Consider the following 20,086-nt stretch of genomic DNA (forward strand, 5'->3'; position numbering starts at 1 on the left):
GATCCGGCTTATTATTTTTTGCAGACTTTTAGAGCAATTTTATAAAAGTAAGCTTGAACTTTCGATTATGTCAAAAAGAATTTCAGATTCTGGAGCTGCCAAAGGATCTACAAAGTGGACGCATGTTTCGATGTCCATCAAACAAAAAGTGGAATTGCTGCAAAAAATGGATAAAGGCATACTCTTTGATTATGTAATCATTCCAAAATATGTTTATAAATTTCACGCTGCTCTGAGGGTGGGGGTGGGGGGGATAAAATAAATAAATATTAAGCCTTTTTTTTTTTTTTTTTTTGTAAATTTTGATACCCTTTAGATCATAATTGCTCTTTATTTCATAAATTATGGTTTCATATTTTTAATTTTATAATTTCTGCACGCCATCTTAGCAGATTTAAACTGATGATCTATAATCCGGAAAAACCAATAATCCGGAGTCGCCGAAGTCCTGACGAGTCCGGATTAAAGACTTTTGACTGTAATTGCATGTTGTGTACATGATATTTATGGTGGGTGGCAAGTTTCTTCAATGATAGGGGAAAAGCAGTTGAAAAAAAACAGGTGGAAGAAATAGGTTTCTTCCTTTAAACTGGAAGAAATGGGGAAAACTAATATATGAGTTTATTTTATATTTGTTTTATTATATCTTTATTTTATTCCTGTGTAGGGCAGTTTATATTGCTAAATTTAAATATTTTCATTTTCTGTATAATTTAACTAACATCATTTGCATGTATGCAGTCTATTTTTTGGTAATACAGTCAAAAGTCTTTAATCCGGACTCGTCGGGACTTCGGCGATTCCGGATTATAGATCATCAGTTTAAATCTGGTAAGATGGCATGCAGAAATTATAAAATTAAAAATATGAAACCGTAATTTATAAAATAATGAGCAATTATCATCTAAAGGGTATCAAAATTTACCAAAAAAGAAGCCTAATATTTATTTGTTTACTTTATTAAACATTTCTTTCAACGCGCGGATGCGTAAAGCATACCTTACGCATAGCCGAAATTAGAAAATTGCAACCAGAAAACTATTTGATTTGTATTCGTGGTATTTATAATGACGAGGAATTTGATTGAAATCATATCAAAGACGGAGTACATCGAAATTAAATACTACATTTAGTAAGGAATTATAAGCCGAATAAAATAAAAACATCTGCTCTGAAGATAACGATAGTGTTGACAAATCAACTTCTAGTTCATTGCGCGCAGCGACATCCCCCCCCCCCCCGCGCAGAGCAGTGTGAAATTGATAAACAGATTTCGGAACAGTTAGATAAACAAAGGATATGCCTTTATCCATTTTTTGTAGCAATTTGTTTTTTGTTTGATGTACATCGAAACATACTTTCGTTTTCTAGATCCTTTGGGAGCTCCAGCATCGGAAATTCTATTTGACATAATCGAAAGTTCAAACTTACTTTTATAAAATTGCTCTTACAGTCTGCAAAAAATAATAAGCCGGATCCAATTCGAAGATTAAGGAACAACGCAATCATCAACATTAACTGAAATAGATAATTAGATAATTTTAGCTTATACCGTCCGTTATACATTAAACGCGCACGCGAAAACGTATTCTGTACTTGCGCAGACGCATATGCGCAGTCGTAAATGTCTTGGGCGCACGCGTAAAATGCCTATGACTTTTGACTGTATCACACATCTCCTTTATTCATGCTACAATGAGATAACTAAAACAGAAGGATTTAAAAGGAATTTGGCAACCTATTGGAGTAATTCTGAGACTGAAGCAAAAATTCTGAGAAACGATATGCACAAATGCTTTGAAATGAAATTAAACATGCTCTTAGTTAGCTAATTCTATATCATGACAGGAATGCAGATTCAAGTGCAAAGACCAATAAACACTTTTAATAAGAAATTGGTGAAAAGAAGGATCTACTGGATAAAGAAAGGAAGCAAAACTATTGCAGCAGATAAAACATTGATTTATATAACTGTATTTAAAATTATTATTTAAACTTATAAATTTTTAAAAAAAGGGTTCATTTGTAAGATTTTAAATTGTAATGGTAATTTTCTTATTGTGCAAATATCTTTGAGAGAACAAAATTCAATGAAATATCGCATTAATAAATAAATAAAAATTATACCATTTTTTACATAAAATTACTGTGCAGTTTATTGTAGAAATAATAAAACATTTATTTTCATAGAAGTTAGTTTATACTCTTTAGCAGCCAAACGGATTAATCAATGTTCATTTCCTACCCCTTTTTCCCAGTTTCATCTCTTGTCCTGAAAAAGAGACATTCCTTCCGGGGGGGGGGCTCTGATATTTACATGTTTGTTCTCATGTATAATATAGTTTCACCTGTAATTTATCATGGAAAATTGTTTATAAATGTTTCTTTTTGCAGTTCACAATCTATGTTTTGGCCTACAATAAATAACCTACTTACTTGACAAGTTTTATTTGTTCTTAAGTGTATCATTATGTATGAATGATGTGCATGAAAGTAAGACCTGAGTGAAAAGTTGAATTTCTTGTATATTTCTTTGTGAAAATTTGTAATTTTGGCATAAAAAAGAATAAACAAATACTGATATATGAAAGATAATATGATCCTTCAGTTTTAATTATCTTTATTGTTAAATATATAATTTAGTATTAATATTTTTATAAAAAAAAAGCTTTAAATTTATTTCTTTTAGTGCCTTTAGTATCTAGGATGTGTCCTAGTGATACTTACAAAGTTTATAAATCAGGTAAGCTGCAAATATTGCGTATTTTATATTGTTAATTTTCACTGTTTTATTTGTGCCTTTAGTACTTCATTAGACATTTCAAATTTAGGTTCTAATGTTAGAATTGATACAACATTGCTTGGTTTTGATCAGTCAAATTGGCAAAGAGGAAGTAGGAGTTATGTATTTAAAGGCCAAGGTGAGTCTTGCAATGAAGTTATTTTATAGTTACACGTATAATTATGTTATTACATTTCACAAGTGTGATTTCTGCTTTTATGATACACTGTGCATGGAAAATGTCTGTATTATAGCTTTCTGCTTTTTACTACAGTTTTGTGATTTAATTTTGGCACTTGGTTATACTTAGTTATTATTTAATGCTTTCTTTCATGTCTTGAAGCAATTTTGAGATTGGTTGGTTTGGTAATGAAATAATTAGTACTTTTGGCAGTGAAGAAATTTTGAGACTAGTAGTTTCGGTAAATGTTTACTTTGTTTGAATTTTGTAGTTTTATTATTTTTTAACTTTATATTAAGTATTTTTGTATTGAACAAAAGTAGAAAATTTTAATTAAAATAAAGTTTGGATCAATCACTCAAGAAAATTATTGCCTAGTAAGTTTTTTTTTTTTTTTTTTATTGACTTGTTAGATTCTTGATTAGGAAGCAATAAAAAGTCATTTTTCTGCCCTTTCTTTTTCCCTATGTTAAAATCAAATTTATTAATGTAACATAATATAGACATTTTTTATACCTCCCTTTTAAACACAAATATTAATTTTGATCTACTCTGAATTATTACTATCTGTTTAATATCTGAGATTAAAAAAAGGGAAGGAAGAATTCCCTGGTTACATGCATTTCTAACACAAAATTATAAGCAGGAACAAAGACAGAAGACTGGCAGAAGAAAACAAACCAAAAATGCACTTAATATGATGTGTACTAGAAATGCCAAACAATGAAACATTCAGGAGTGATACTGATATGCATCCTGGGTGGAGAGAGGCCTAAATGCAAATTTTTTTTAAGTTGGAAAGTAACAAGATCATAAATGAGTAGATAGAAAGGTGCTTGGAACATTTCCTTTTGTAGGTAAAGGGCTAAGCCAAAGTATTATGTGCGACTTTGGTATGAAAAGAAAAATGAACGATTCAAGCTAAATTTTTCAGATCTGCAGATCGTTTTCAAATAAAGCTGGTCTCTTGTGCTTAAGAGGCCTATATCATTTATTACTTAACCTTTAACCCTTTGATGTGCACGATATTATTTTTATAATTTTTTTGACTAAAAACTCTAGAAATTGAATATTATGATCCTAGATACAAATAATATAAGAATTTAAAATAATCTTTCCCATTGTTTTGTAGGTATTGGAGGTCATTTTGTGAAACCACCGCATGTTTAGGACTTTGAAACTTACCTAGGTAGTAAGGAAAAAAAAAAACTTACCTTTCTCCGTGCGCATTTCCAATAAATGGCGAAATTTATGAATTTAAACAAAAATGCATGTAGGAATGGCATAATATATATATATTTTACATTATTTTACATATCGTCAGAAAAAATTTTAAAATGAAAATTTATGTAATTATTTTTTTAGCAGTGAAAGTATAAGTACGTACATATTAAGGACATTTGGCTACATAGATTAAAGAAACTCTGTAAAATAAGAATAAAAACAAAGACTCTTTTTTTTTTTTTTAATTTCAAAGAACAAATATTTTTTGTGACACTGTTCAAAGCATGTTTTGTCTTTTTGGTACATGCATAGACCCATATTGCACGTTTCACACATGTATCTACTTCTATGAGGTTTCTTCCTTGTGCTACAAAATGTACACTGATTGGATCTAAATTTCACTGGTATGTGTCCAGCATTATTTAGTTTCTTTTCATCTGGCACATAAAAAGTGGTTTTTTTTTTTTTTTTTTTTTTTTTTTTTTTTTTTTTTTTTTTTAATGTTAATGGGGGGGGGGAGGCTTGGTCTTTTTGGCTTTGGTACGAATCATTCGTTTCCCATTCATACTAATATTATTTGTATTTCGTTCCAAAGTATTCAGAAAATATTTTAAATTTAAATAAAATTTTACGCGATTTCTATTTTTAATTACAGCAAAGTATATTTACATTAAATTTAAACCACAAGAAGTAATTTATAAAATCACAATACTAGTTTGGGGAGCAAGTGTGTTGAGGTCAGAGAAAAGTCTCTGGAAAAGAAAGACCTTTTTACTGGGCAGGTGTATGTATTGTTTAGTAATAAAATAACTCTGTGGTTTCAAAATCCTTTATTTATATCCGGGTAAAAATAAATATTCCTATTTGAGAAGCAAGCAAACGCCATTGTGAAGAGCAGTGGTTTCAAGGCGCGACCACCGAGCCGCTAGAGCATTGTGACGCAATGCTCTAGCGGTGCAGTGTTCGCACCCTGAAATAACAAAGCAAATGCCATACATATAGAGGATTTTTTTATATATGCAGTTTAATTATTGCTATTTTTTATTGTTTATTATAGAAATCATGATGTGCGATGAATAACTTTCAAATTTTAAAGTTGTTTATACTAATCAAAGGAAGTTATTTTGTCTCATTGAAAACAAATTTTAAAAGGCATCCGATTTGAAGTGCTAAGACTTAAAACATGTATGATTCTGCAGTCATTTTATGTTATTTAGGGGTAAAAGATCAGTAATCAATTGACTTTCACTCAAAAATTTCGGAAGGAAGAGGAGAAAAAATTCGAAAATTGGTGGTTTCAGGGCGTGACCACCATGCGTTAAAGGGTTAACAGACAAGAAAGAAGTTTTACATAAATGAAACTTGTGTATAGGAAAATAAATATAACTTTACTTCTTATTTGCAGTTAATATGCATTTTTTTAATTGTCTGTCCATCTTGTTCATTTTGCCAGTGAAAAATGAGTTACGGAATTCTAATGAGGTAAACATTTACCATATTTTATGCATTTATTTGATTATAACTTGTTCCTAACTGAATTTTTCCATTTAAATCTTAGATTACCAATTTTTGAAAGCTATCAGGTGTGACCGCAGCTACATCTTTTCACTTGATCTCAGTGCTAGTGGTAATTAAGATCTTAAATTTTGACCCTAAAAAATGCAGAATTGCTAGCTCTTTGCTTTGCAGAAATATGTGATAGTATGTAGCTGAAAATAGTGTTAGAAAGCATATGATTAAAAATGCTTTTGCAGCTGAAAAGAATGTACTCCCAATTTTACAATTTATTTAATATTTAGCATTAATTTGCAAAAATTTTAAAAGCTTGAATTGCTTCTCAGTTGCTTTATTTTTTGTAAACTTCAAATTTTTCTTGGTGGCCAGATTGATATAGTTAACTTTTACTCCTGAATATGATCCTTATAGAAAAAAATTCATGATTTTGGCCAGTACTATGTGATTGTTTTATTTATATTTGTGATATATATTTATATTATACCTCAAGTTTTTGAAAATGAGCTTTTGTATCTAGAAAATAATTTATAGACATTTTAGAAGATATATTTTTCCAGGAATGAAAAGATGTTAGCATCCGAGTTTTATTTCTTCTGTTGTTAAAAAAATGAAGATAATTTGCTTTGGATATTGTGTATATGAATTAAAATGAGATTGTACTTACTGAAAACATGTGCATATGTATTTTATGCATTTGCTCAATGTTTATTAATGAAAATAGTTCTGTATTTTTCCAAATTTTATGAAGAACAATATTTATAGCAGTGAGGAATATTACTTTAATTAAGTTCATAGAAGTAAGATATAAAAGAACAGCATATTTAGATGCAGAATAAAAGCATCCAGAAACTTTAACAAATTTGAACTTCAATTTACTGCCATTAAAAATCAGAGTTTGTGCAATCCTTAATAGTCATTCCGAGGCCTTAGACTTTTTTTTTTTTTTTTGAAACAATTTCTGGTCTTTAACAGTTCTGAATATTGGCAAAAAATTACAAATGGTCCTTAAATTTTTGTCATCTGACATTTCCATCTCTTTTTTTTTTTTTTGTGATTACCATTTGAAATACGAATTGGCATTTGGGATGAATATTCAAACCATGCAGTTGATACAAAGCAATCACAAATTATTGTAAACAACGGAAAACAATCAAGCACCCCTAAAATAAAGTTTTGAGATTTCTGATTAATTATTTGTGTAGTTTTTCAGAATGGTTTGTCTACAAAAGTACCATCATCATTAAAGTGAAGAAAGAGTTTTTTGAACTTTGATTTTAACTTTATGGCCATGCTTTGACATACTTTGATGAAAATGTGACCTTCAAGAAAATCAGAGTTTGAACTTTATAAATGCTGCATATCCATCCAGTATTGTCAGTAAATTCAGAAATTCTTTTAGGGTATTTACAAAAGAGGTAAATTTAGAAAATGGGAGAGGTATTCTAAAAAAATATGCTGGAATTATAATAATCTATATCTTAAGACAGTCATCTATTTGAAAGTTCATCTGCCTTTGCTCCAGTACTGCTAAAAACAATGGTAACCACCTAGAGTAGTGGTTTCTAAACTTTTTTACTCTTAAAACTTTTTTCAGAATTAACTCTTCTAACAGAGCCCCTTAATTTATCTTAGAGCTTAAAATTAATGCTGTTTAAGACTAGTATTATGGGGTTAAGTAAAAGATACAGATAGTAATATAAAGCAAAGAGATATCTGAACATTTGTACCATATCCATAAGACGAAATAATGTACTTAATTTCTTTTATTTATTGTAATATCTAAATTTATTCTCAGTGTGATGTTATTAAAAGTGAGCCATTCAAAATTTTAATGAATCAAATCAATTTCTGTTACCATAGATATTTTGCTTATTGCTGAGAGCATCACTAAAATCATTGGGATAAATTTGCTTAATTCAAATTAATCATTTTATGCAATTAAATGCAGATAAATGTTTGATTATTAACTTATTTTAAATTTTTATTACACATTATAGAAGAAAAGTAAAAATTTAATTTTACTGTAATGCAGCTATTGTGTACTATAGGACGCCATTACGACATAAAATCTTTTAAAAAATGCCTTAAGGTTTAGCCTTTTAATGCTTGTCAGCGAGCTCAGTTTACATTCTACTTACATACCGCAGTGGGCACAAACAAACAGCTCATATTACGAATTTACGACTGACAGATATTGCGCATATTTGGAAAGAAAGAAATACTTAATCCCTCAACCACGTTAGGGTTAATAAGACACCTGTAATTGCATTTTATACACAGTTTTCTGATTTTAAGCTCCATTGTTGATAAATGCAGGTGAATGAATTTTGTATATTATTATGGAAGCTGTATAGATGGAGAAGCCTGCTTTAGAGAAACAGCAGCACCAATTTTGCTTTCTCAGGCTGGATTTTAAATTCATCTTGTGTGCAGTTAAAACTCTGGTAGACCTTTTGTTTTGAAATAAGAATTTTAGTTTGCTGTGGGATGTTGAGACCTCATGTTGTGTTGTTAAGCGGACATGCAATATCTCGACTGGGGAAATGCAATTATTTTGAAACAAAGGTTATTCGGGTATAATTTTCCTCAAACAAAACTTACACACTTGAATTTTTTTTTTTTTTTTTTTTTTTTTGATTTAAATTACTCAGATTGTAGATTATGTAGAAAACATAAAATGTAAATTAAATGCCTAATTTTTTTAAAAAAACCAATTTTTAATTTCAGTTACCTTTGACGAATCTCTTGTGACAGTGTGTTAATTTAATACCCTTTTTTTTTTTACTTCCTTGTACGAAGTAAAAAGGAAGTATTGTAATCGCGAAAAGTTTCAGGCAACATATTTCAACGAAAATATCCATTTTGACCGCTATCGAATGCAATTTAACGATGTTTTTGCGTGATATCTGTGTGTAAGGACAGAATAAAAGATACCTTTCCTCCAAAAAAATTATAATACTGCTTTAAAATTAATTCTGAAGAGAGTTTTTCGTAGCGTCTGTACGAACGTATGTATCTCGCATAACTCAAAAACGAGTAGCCTCAGAACGTTGAAATTTTGTATATAGGACTGCTATAATATGTAGATGTGTACCTCGTATTTTGGTTGCAATCGGCCGCACCAAATGTATATAAATATATTTATATATATATTCACTCTGTTACCCGGCTCCGTGATCTCAGTTTCTTTACTCTTAGATGTTTGTAAATTGTAAATTTTTTGCTTTAAAAATGATTGAATTATGTTGTTTTTATCTTCCGGTTAAGGTTTTTATGCCTTTAGTAAATCTGTATGCAATATTTTTACAATTATCAACAATTTAAAAGCTGTTTAAGTGCGGTTAAGTTTTAAATAACATGGCGGACATATTTGTGCACATTTGAAACAGCAGAATTGTAGATTTGTTGCCAATCTAGAGAGACTAAGCTTCGCAACACAAAAAAAATGCCTTCATTTATTATTGCGAATTAAATCATGCTTAATCCTTTCTGGAATTTTTTCGAGGAAATAAGTGTTTAAGATTTACTTCGTAATTTTTAATGCAGATATTTTGAGTTTTTATGTATTTTTGCCTTGTCGCGAAGTGAGAGCTGAATTAATTGAATGAGAAATACTAAATCCTCTGTGAAAAACTGTTTCTTTTCTGTTTTGTTTGCTTATTTCTTTCATACATCGTTTTAGCTTTATTATAGTATTGAATAGAACATGTGGCAATGATAATTCTTCAAATGATATAAATTGTGCATTCAGAGTGTCGTTACAGTAAGCAAATATAGTGAATTTTAAAGAGTGCATTTATTCTATTGTGGTTTATGTGCTGTTGACGAAGTAGATTTAATTCAATCCAATCAATTTAAATGAAATTCAAGAAAAAATGCGTATAATTTAATATTCCGTACAAGGAAGTCATGTGGTGTACACATCAGATTTTTTTTTTTTTTTTTTTAATACTGCACCAAACTTCTTCAAATGTTGCATGATATGCCATTTAAGAATAAATAAGCAGTATTTTACTTAAAAAGAAAAAATATTGAAAATGAATTGGTAAAATATTTGAAAAATCATATAGTATTAAATTTTTAGTATATCCAATACAAATGATCGTAAATTTTATATCCTGCATAGTTTTAAACAAATAGATAAGATAAACAACTGTGAAAAATTTAAACTTTCCAGGTTGAATAGTTTCCCAAAAATGGTGTGTTGAAAATTTCAATATACAGTCAAAAGTCTTTAATCCGGACTCGTTGGGACTTCAGCGATTCCGGATTAACGATTTTTCTGGATTATAGATCATCAGTTTAAATCTGATAAGATGGCATGTAGAAATTATAAAATTAAAAATATGAAACCGTAATTTATGAAATGAAGAGCAATTATGATCTAAAGGGTATCAAAATTTAAAAAAAAAAAAAAAAAAAAAAAAAGCTTAATATTTATTTGTTTATTTTATTAAACATTTCTTTCAACGCGCGCATGCGTAAAGCATACATTATGCATAGTCGAAATTGGAAAATTGCAGCCAGAAAACTATTTGATGTGTACTCGTGATATTTATAATGACAAGGAATTTGATTTAAATCATATCAAAGACTGAGTACATGGAGATGAAATACTACATTCAGTAAGGAATTATAAGCCGAATAAAATAAATCTGCCCCTGATGATGAGGATAGTGCTGACAGATCAACTTCCAGCTAATTGTGCGCCACGACGTCCCCCCCCCTCCCGTAGAACAGCGGGAAATTGATAAACAGATTTCAGAATGGTTAGAGAAACAAAGGATATGCTTTTATCCATTTTTTTGCACCAATTCCAATTATTATTTGATGGACATCGAAACATGCTTTCGCTTTGTAGATTCTTTGGCAGCTCCAGAATTGGAAATCTTTTTGACATAATCAAAAGTACAAGCTTACTTTTATAAAATTGCTCTAACAGTCTGCAAAAAATAATAAGCTGGATCTAATTAGAAGATTAAGGAACGACGCAATCTGCAACATTAACCGAAATTTATAAATAATAATAATAACTTTAGCTTAAATTTATAAATAATAATAATAACTTTAGCTTAAATTTATAAATAATAATAATAATTAGAAATAGATAATTTTAGCTTAGCTTATACCAACCGTTATACATTACATGCACATGCGTGAATGCATGCGCAGAAAGTTTGTAGCTTTGAGGTCCGGATTAAAGACTTTTGACTGTATTTCATTGTAGATAAGCCTTAATATTTAGCCAAAAGGGGCGATTTGCCCTGAAGAGCTGTTAATTTCGTTTTCGCATTTTGTGTTGGTTCACTATAAGTGGCATTTCGCTTTTCAAATTATTGCCACCAAATATTAGAGCCCTACATTATATTTAAGGACATTGAATAATGAAAAATCTGTATGAATGTATGTATGTATCTTATACTGCAAAAAAAAAAAAAAATGGTACTTAGAGACATCAAATTTTGAATAATATAGTCCTCCACTGGAATATGAAAGTCCATCTGGAAGTCCAAATTTGGAATTTGGTTTATAATCTATTTCATATTTTGTAAACCTTAACGATTTTTTTATTAACAAGCTCTACGATTTCAAAGCGAGCAAAGGTAAATGAAATACGGAAGAAAAAATAAATTTTATCTCTAGCGTGCAAGCCTTTGTATCAGAAATTCTAAAGATATGCTGTTTTTAAATTATTTTGTGATATTGCTGTTGAATTTTATGGTCTAAGAGCGAAAAACATGATATTTAGTAAATAAAGGTAACACATATAATGTTAAAAACATGCCCCTTTAGCCATAATATAAAATCTGAAAGCTTTCAAAATATATATATATATATATATATATAATTTTGTTTTTTTTTTATGGGTGGGTCTGTAATTTCCATTCAAGAGATACATATGAACCATAAAAATTTGCATTCATTCAAGGTTAAGTAATGCTAAATTTTCTACGAAGTACAAGCAGTTTCTTTCTTTATTTAAAAACAGTTAATAATCAGTATCCGCAAATCTCTGTTAGTTATACATGCAGTCCTGGAGCATCTAGTAGTCGCTTACTTTTACAAAGTTAATACTCAGTATCTTAGAGCATCTATTCATTAATTTTGGTTTGTTTCACAATTGTAGATAAAAGAATAATGCATGCGAAGTTTAATAAATATAAAAATTGCATATGTAATATACCTTTATTTCCAGTATAATCAATTTGCCCATTGCTTCAGTTTTTTTTTTTTATTATTATTTATTTATTTATTTATTTATTTTTTTTAGTTTGAGTTGACACCATTGAATGTTGAAATCAATTTAAGTGGGTTAAATCAATCTGATTTTCAATTTATGGTTAAACATCTGTGTGTTTTTAAAATGTGTATTATCATCTTAGTGTGACGTTTTTATAATATGCAAGTTTCCTGTTATAGAGGATAGTGCTACTATGATGGAAATTGATCATGAATCTGGTCAAGTTTATGTAGAGCAGATGAGAGTACTTTCACCTCAATTGGACGACATGCATGCCTTCCGTCCATCAACAGAATCAGTGTCAGCTCGCCTTACAACACCCATTGTCACTACATTTGTTGACACTGATAAGATAAATTTTGAAAGGTACAAAGTATGATTTTTCACAATTTTATTAATCTCACTACTTTTCTAACTTCTTTAATGAGTTGTTTCTCTTTATGTTACAGAAATAAAAGTGGTATATGGGGTTGGAGAAGTGATAGAAATGAAATTATTAATGGGCATGAAAGTAAAGTGAGTTTAAAAAATTAAATATTTTGAATTAAACTTTAAATTGTTTTATGTGTCTCTTTATCTTGTATTATCACGTTTGACTAAGTTTTATATTTGAACACAAAATATAATACATGATTCGGACTGGAAGAAAGTTCCTTTATGTCTACTGTTACTTCTTATGGTATCAAATACAGTAGATTTTAATTCTTTTTGGAAATTGCAATGAAAAACTGGATTTCAAATGCCTAAATCCTATAAATATAAAAAGATAGTTACAAAATATACTTTGCAAAGCAAAGGTACAAAAATAATATTCATGTAGTCTAATGTTATGGTTATATGTATAGTAATTATTTATTAACTTTTTGGCTAAATTTCTTACAAATATGCAGTATGCATGTGTGTAAGGAATACAAAAATGTCATTTTTAATAAAGACGATTAGTTCTTGAAGAAGTAGAAACCACAGGAAAAAAAACTTGAGCTATTTCTTAAATAACTAACCCTAGATTTGGGTTTTGTGTAATTTAATACAAAACATCTAAACTCTTTAATTTTAATCAAACTGTCAATTCCTCTATACAAAAAAAGCTGTGTGATGCTTTCTGTTTGGCAAATAACTACATTAAAGTAATTATAATAATAAAAAAATGAATAAAAGAGGAGAGAAAAAGAAACTGCTTCATGTGTTTGCGTTGGAAAGTTAACAACAGGAATCATATAGGATCAGAAATTCGAAGAAAAAAATAATTTGGAAGATGAGTAGCTTTGCACACACTTTTTTTTAAAAGAACTAAAGTTGTGGTTAAGCAAAGGTTCAATCTTTACTTTCAGTTGCCTCTGAAATTTAGCAGTGATCATGAGAGATAAAAACATTTTTGTTTTCTTCAGTAAAACCTTTTTAAAAATTGTGTTTGATATCATCCAAACAGATGGAATTTAGTGAAAATATATACAGTGGATGGACAAAAATATGGAAACACTTTGTGAAATGCATGTTTGAAAAGAAAGATTGATTTTAATAAAATATGTAGGTGGCGCTGGCGTTTTTGACTACTGACGCCACCTATACAACTTCGTAAATGTGCTAAACAGTTCAGTTGTTGTCGGAGTACTGTTATGTGAGGTTGTCATTGCATTATGTCAGAGTTAACAGACTTTGAACATGGGCAAATTGTTGGAGCACGTATGGTAGGTGCTTCCGTAAGCAAGGTAGCCGAGGTGTTTAGTGTTTCAAGAGGTACTGTATCAAAGATTTATTCCGCATATTTGAAAAGCAGAAAAACATCATCTGCTAAATCACAGCGCGGACGAAAGTGTGTCCTGAGTGATCGTGACAGACGATCATTAAGGGCAATTGTAACGAAAAATAAGAAGACCACAGCTGCAAAAGTTACTGCTGAAATGAATGTTGTGTTACTGAACCCTGTGAGTACCAAAACAATTAGAAGGGAGCTTCATAAACAGAGAATTGCTGGCCATGCTGCAATTGAGAAGCCACTCGTCAGTGATGCTAATGCCCGTAACAGGAAAAGGTGGTGTTTAAATCATAAAGCCTGGACTATAGAGCAGTGGAAGCGAATAATATGGTCTGACGAGTCTTCTTTCACATTGTTTCTCACTTCTGGCCGAGTTTACATCTGGAGAACGCCATCTCAAGCCTATAATTCAGACTGCTTGTTGCCAAGAGTGAAACATGGCGGGGGTTCTGTTATGGTTTGGGCAGCCATATCATGGTTGTCTGCTAGCCCCATGGTAACTGTGTCAGGGCACATGACTGTCAAGACTTAAGTGAACATTTTGGCCGATCAAGTTCATCCCATGGTACAAACTTTGTTCCCCGATGGTGATGGTGTCTTCCAAGACGACAAAGCCCCTGTTCACACAGCTCACATTGTCCAGGACTGGTTTTCTGAGCACGAGGATGAGTTGTCCCATCTCCCCTGGCCACCACAGTCACCAGACCTGAATATTATCGAACCTTTGTGGTCTACATTGGAACGGAAAGTACGTTCTCATTATCCACCGCCAACATCGTTATCTGAACTTGCCACCGTTTTGCAAGAAGAATGGTATAATATTCCCTTGGCAAATATACAGGAACTGTATTTATCCATTCCAAGAAGACTGCAAGTTGTTTTGGATGCCAACGGGTTTCCTACACCATATTAAGCAAAGAAACATGTTTTTTTAAAGGTGTTTCCATATTTTTGTCCAACCCCTGTATAAAGTGTATAAGGAACCAAACAAATTATAATATTAGTAACCCCCCCCAATTCTCTAACAAATCAAATGTTGCTTTAAATTCAAATGACCGACCTATGTACCTCTGCCCAGTTCAATGTTCAGTCCTTGTTTTCTATACCCAATGATCTGTCTAAAATGATTTTTTTTATGTGTTGCTACTGATGTTAACTCGTGGAGCACACAAAGAAAATTAAGCTTTTTTTCTTTGACTGCTCAGCATTGATGTTAACTCGCTGAGTACACAGAGGGAAGTAAAATTTTTCAGTTGCACAATGATCTCTTTGTTTTTTCTTGATTACTCTTATTTTTGAAGAATTACTTGTAAATGTAAACATTGATCAGCTGAGTGTGTCCACACCAGGCACATTTTTTTCTTTGCCTTCCTGAATCATATTATCGAAGATGCTGGTGTCACTGCTAATTTGGGAAGTAATAACTAAAGTAGGAAACTCATGGCTTAAAATCTCATAATTCATCTCATAATGTCTTAAAATTAACATAAAAACAGTTCTCAGAATGCAAATTGTAAAATTAGATCAAAATAATAAGGCTTATAATATCTTATTGATTGTTTTATTGTAATCTTTAAAATTCATAATTTTATATACATAAAAGTTTCATCTTACCTCTTTTCCAGAATTAAAGCTTTAAAATTTAGAATTCCAATTTTTAAGTTAGTATTTTTGTTTATTACTATATCTTATAAGCATGTGTATCTTGTAAGCATTTTTGGTTGATAAAACATCAACCAAAAATTTTGAATCCTTTATATATATATATATATATAACCAAGCAATAAGGATTTTTATAAGTTAAGCTATCTGGAGCAAACATGGAAAACTTCATCAATTTAGATCCCAAATACACTTTTGTGCAAAATTAAGAAAATTTGCAGATTTTTTTCTATTTTTACAAAAAGTATTGAAACAAGGGTACATAAATGTATGGATGATGGAACAAGGTGGAGAGTTATTAGCAGATTGAGGCAGGCCAATTACATGTGCAGGTGTCATCTGCAGTTTCAGCGTCATCTGCAGTTTGTGGAAATGGTTTCAAGTTACGGAATTCATATAGACCTGAACATAGTCAAGCAAGATCCACAATAACGATTGAGGATAGTTATTTGTGTTATCAGCTCGGCAACACAGGACTGGTACAGCTTCATTACTCTGATGCGAGCTGTATGCTAACAATATAATACAAGTTTCATGGTCTACAGTTGACTGAAGCTTTCATGAGATAGGGCTGTATGCCAGACCCACTGTTTGCATTCCACACACTGCAGCAAACAAAAGAGCTTGGTGCAGACAACATGCGTATCACACTTTAGCGGATCCATGCTTTTCCCAGATGGGACAAGATTCATCTTTGTTACTGATTCTCAGTGTACCTATATCTGTAGAGAGCCTGGAACATATCTCCCTCATCAAAGAAAAGGATTGTTACGGTAGTGGAGATGTAATGGTTTGGACTGGCACTATGTTGGACGACTGAACACCCTGGCATATATTTGACAAAGGCTTCTTGAATACAACAAACTACAGAGAGGAAATCTTAGAGCACTATGTTCGACTTTTGAGGGGTGAAGTTGGTCCTGGATTTCTGTTAATGAATAACATTATTCGTTCACGTAGAGTTCAGCTGCTCGATGATGACTCAGAGCCTGAGAATATTCGTTGCGTGGATTGGCAAGCCAGATCTGCTGACCCTATAGAGCATGTTTGGGATGCTCCTGGAAGAGCAGTTTCATCTCAGCATACCTGTCAGAACCATCCCGAAGAGGAGTAGGATTATGTCCAGTATGCCGTCTCACTAGGGGATCTGTATAGCTGTGAGAGGAGAGGATCATATTAGACTCATTTTCAGTTTGATATCACAGTATGGATTTTGGACATCTATTCACTCTCAGCTTTGTTGATACATACATCTATACATCTATTCACTCTCAGCTTTGTTTTGTACATAAAATGTCTTTTGAATGGTACATCTCTTTCTCTGTTATAAATGTATATTCATACCAGATTTGTCCATTAGATTTTCAGAAATGAGACATAATATGCAGTTTCTCTTAATTTTGCCTACAAATGTATAAAAAGAGTATATATAGCAAATAAAAAAAAAGTATGAAAAAATTTACACTCTGTAAAGTTGAAAAATGATTAGCTGACCGTGTCCATGTCACATACATTCACTTTCTCTAATATAAGGTACCAGCTATAGTGTAGGGAACCGTAAATTTGTTAAAATACAAAGAATGAATGGTTTTGGTTCCCAAAACCATTTGACCAATGGCACCAAAATATATATGGGCCATTTGACCAAAGGCACCAAAATATATATGGGCAGTGGAATTGGAAATTAAATAAAATGTTTTGACTATGGGAATAGGGAAAAATGGAATAGACTCATTTAGAAAGTCAAGGCTAACAATGGACTGTTGTAGCAATAAAGAAGAACTTGTTTTCCAGCATAGACTTTTAAGAAAAACTGTATTTCATTTGTAAAATGATCTAAATAGTGTTGAAATTATGCAGGATCCTAAGTAGTTTTATAGTTTACGTATTAAGTGAAGTATGTATAGTGTATAATATGAAGGAAATAAGAACTTATGTGTGGGTGGTGTAGTTTATTTTCTTACTCTGTTGCTGACATTAAAGAGTATGTTAATACAGTAAGCTATTTTATGGGTATTTTGATTTTTTGTTTCACAATCCTTATTTATTTTTCAAAGTAAAAATCACTTTCTTGATATGTATTTACTTTTTGTTAATTTTCTGTATTAAATTAAATCTCTCACTCCACCCACCCACCCCCCAAGTAAAATTTGGTTGCATTTGCATTTAAAATTGACTTTTAAGTTTTGCTTGCATCATAAATAAAACTGACATATTTTGAAATAAATAATGGTAATGTAATTTATTATGACATTTGCTGTAATTTATTTGATTATTATGATTCACTCAGGCTATCTCTTATGAGAGGACATAGAAATTCTGTTTACTTTCAAAATGTTTTTCATTCTTTTTACTGTGAGTAATATAATCTGAAATCTGATAAAATTGTATAGGTGTTTAGTGCTAACAATGTGGAGTTAGTGACCAAAACAAGGACAGAACATCTTACCGAAGCAGATAAAATAAGGCATAAATCTTCTCGTTCACCATTGCAGTCTCTGTTAGGTATTGTTGAAGTAGAAGAAAAAGCAGCATCCCCTGTTCTGAATGGTGTAAGTATTACTTCATTACCTAGCATCTAAAAGTTAGTAGCCTCCTTACTCTCCCCAGTATCTTTCCGCAGATTCTTACAATAATTTCTCTTGAAGAATGGAGACTTTTCCTTAAAAGTGTTCTTTTTAACAATTATTTGCAATTTGATAACACAATCTTTAAGCATGTACAGGGAATACCTATGAGCAGAAAATGTTCAACTGCATTTTGTAGGCTATTCCTTTTCACATAAGAGTTTAAGTTTGTATGTTCACTTGATCTTGAAGAACGAAAATATTACCAACACATAGTTAGGTATATTGATGATGTTATTGCATTTAACAACTTTAACAAACTAAAATGCAACTATTTACCCTACTTGCCTCAAACTTACTGCCACTTACTGCTAATCAAAATGATATTGTTTACCTTGATCTTCAAATTCTTAATTACAAGCTTATTAAAATATTTGACAAGCACAGAGACTTTTTCATACATTAAAACTTAAAAACTGGTTTTCTAACATTTCTAAAAAAGTCATTATCAATAACCATTAATGCACAACTTCTTAGAATTAAAAGAATCTGTATAAATGCAGACCTCCTTCAAGAAGAAATACTCTACTTCATTAAAATCTTACAAAGCAATCTTATTCCAAATACTGTCATTAAAAAGTCTTTTAAAAAAGCTGGCATTTACCTCTTATTTTAGATTATTTGAATTAGATAATGAAATTTTTACTTAAATTTCAAGGGAAGGTAACTGATGGATGGCTAATTCAATTGATCTAATGTAAAAATGTAACATATTTTTCTCATAATTGGCACAGATATTCTGTTAAATTATTAAATTTATTATTTAATATCACTGTTTTCTGGCTATACCTTTTCTTTTATTAATTTAAGGGCTATTTTAATTTCAAAAAGCTTGTCCATCCTGTAGTGAAAAAGAAGAATTATGACTTTTTATTAACAAATTGATAATTTTTCCAATTTTATCTCCTTTCAGCCAGATAAGCACTTTCTTAGAAATTAGCCATTTTGATTTCACCTTCATGTTTTTTCACGACTAAGTTTTAAACAAGACGCCATCTTGGTCAAAATAGCCAATGTCAATCACCTATTAGCCTCTTTTTAAAAATACAGTCAAAAGTCGTTAATCCGGACTCATCGGGACTTCGGCGATTCCGGATTATCGATTTTTCCGGATTATAGATCATCAGTTTAAATCTCGTAAGAAGGCATGCAGAAATTCTAAAATTAAAAGTATGAAACCGTAATTTATGAAATAAAGAACAATTATGATCTAAAGGGTATCAAAATTTGCAAAAAGAAAAAGCTTAATATTTATTTGTTTACTTTATTAATCATTTCTTTCAATGTAAGTTGTTTAAGTTTTGCTTCGTTTCATGTGATAATACTTTCTCTTTAATTCTATTAAACAGACATAATTTCTTGTTCAGTTACAAAGTTCCGCTGTTCAAGTCCTATAATTGCTGTGTCGAGAATACTGACTAATTTGTCAATCGAAATTTTTTCGTTTTCAATAACCTCTGTCACTTTCTTCGCTATCGGAAACGAATTATAATGAAGAGGAACTTGTTTTAAATCATATCAAAGACGGAGCACATCGAGATGAAATACTACATTTGATAAGGAATTATAAGCCAAATAAAATAAAAACATCTGCGCTGAAGATAAGGATAGTGCTGACAGATCAACTTCCAATTCATTACGCGTTCCCCCCGCCGAGTAGCGTGAAATTGATAAACAGATTTCAAAACATACTTTCGCTTTAGATCCTTTACACATATTAACAAATATATATCGGAAATTCTATTTGATATAATCAAAAGTTTAAATTTACTTTTATAAAATTGCTCTTACAGTCTGCAAAAAATAATAAGCTGGATCCAATTCGAAAATTAAGGAACAACGCAATCATCAACATTAACTGAAATAGATAATTATTTAGCTTATACGTCCATTATACATAAAACGCGCGCGCGGAAACATATTCTGCACTTGCGCACACTCATATGCGCAGTCGTAAAAGGTCTTACGCGCACGCGTAAACGCCTATGCGCATGTGTCAACGCAGTGCATGCGCAGAAAGTTTTTAGTTTTGAGGTCCGAATTATAGATCATTCCGAATTATGGGTGTCCGAATTAACGACTTTGGACTGTACAAGTT

The 20,086-nt window shown here is 30.9% G+C and overlaps 1 protein-coding gene across 2 annotated transcripts in view; it reads left to right on the top strand.

Annotated features, from left to right (window-relative positions):
* Positions 1–20,086, top strand: part of LOC118189809 (ankyrin repeat domain-containing protein 13D) — a 71,637-nt gene that overhangs the window by 8,783 nt on the left and 42,768 nt on the right. Inside the window, exons 5-10 of one of the 2 annotated variants that reach the window (XM_085816642.1) lie at positions 2,690–2,743; positions 2,832–2,921; positions 5,746–5,814; positions 12,123–12,309; positions 12,393–12,459; positions 17,755–17,913. In XM_085816642.1, the coding sequence (XP_085672768.1) occupies positions 2,690–2,743; positions 2,832–2,921; positions 5,746–5,814; positions 12,123–12,309; positions 12,393–12,459; positions 17,755–17,913 (626 nt within the window). The remainder of the gene's footprint in view (positions 1–2,689; positions 2,744–2,831; positions 2,922–5,745; positions 5,815–12,122; positions 12,310–12,392; positions 12,460–17,754; positions 17,914–20,086) is intronic. The other variant, XM_035360476.2, reaches the window with a different exon arrangement.

Source organism: Stegodyphus dumicola, chromosome 5 (genome assembly GCF_044657685.1).
Source record: "Stegodyphus dumicola isolate Sdum_Otavi_A_Nest chromosome 5, ASM4465768v1".
Classification (NCBI taxonomy): domain Eukaryota; kingdom Metazoa; phylum Arthropoda; class Arachnida; order Araneae; family Eresidae; genus Stegodyphus; species Stegodyphus dumicola.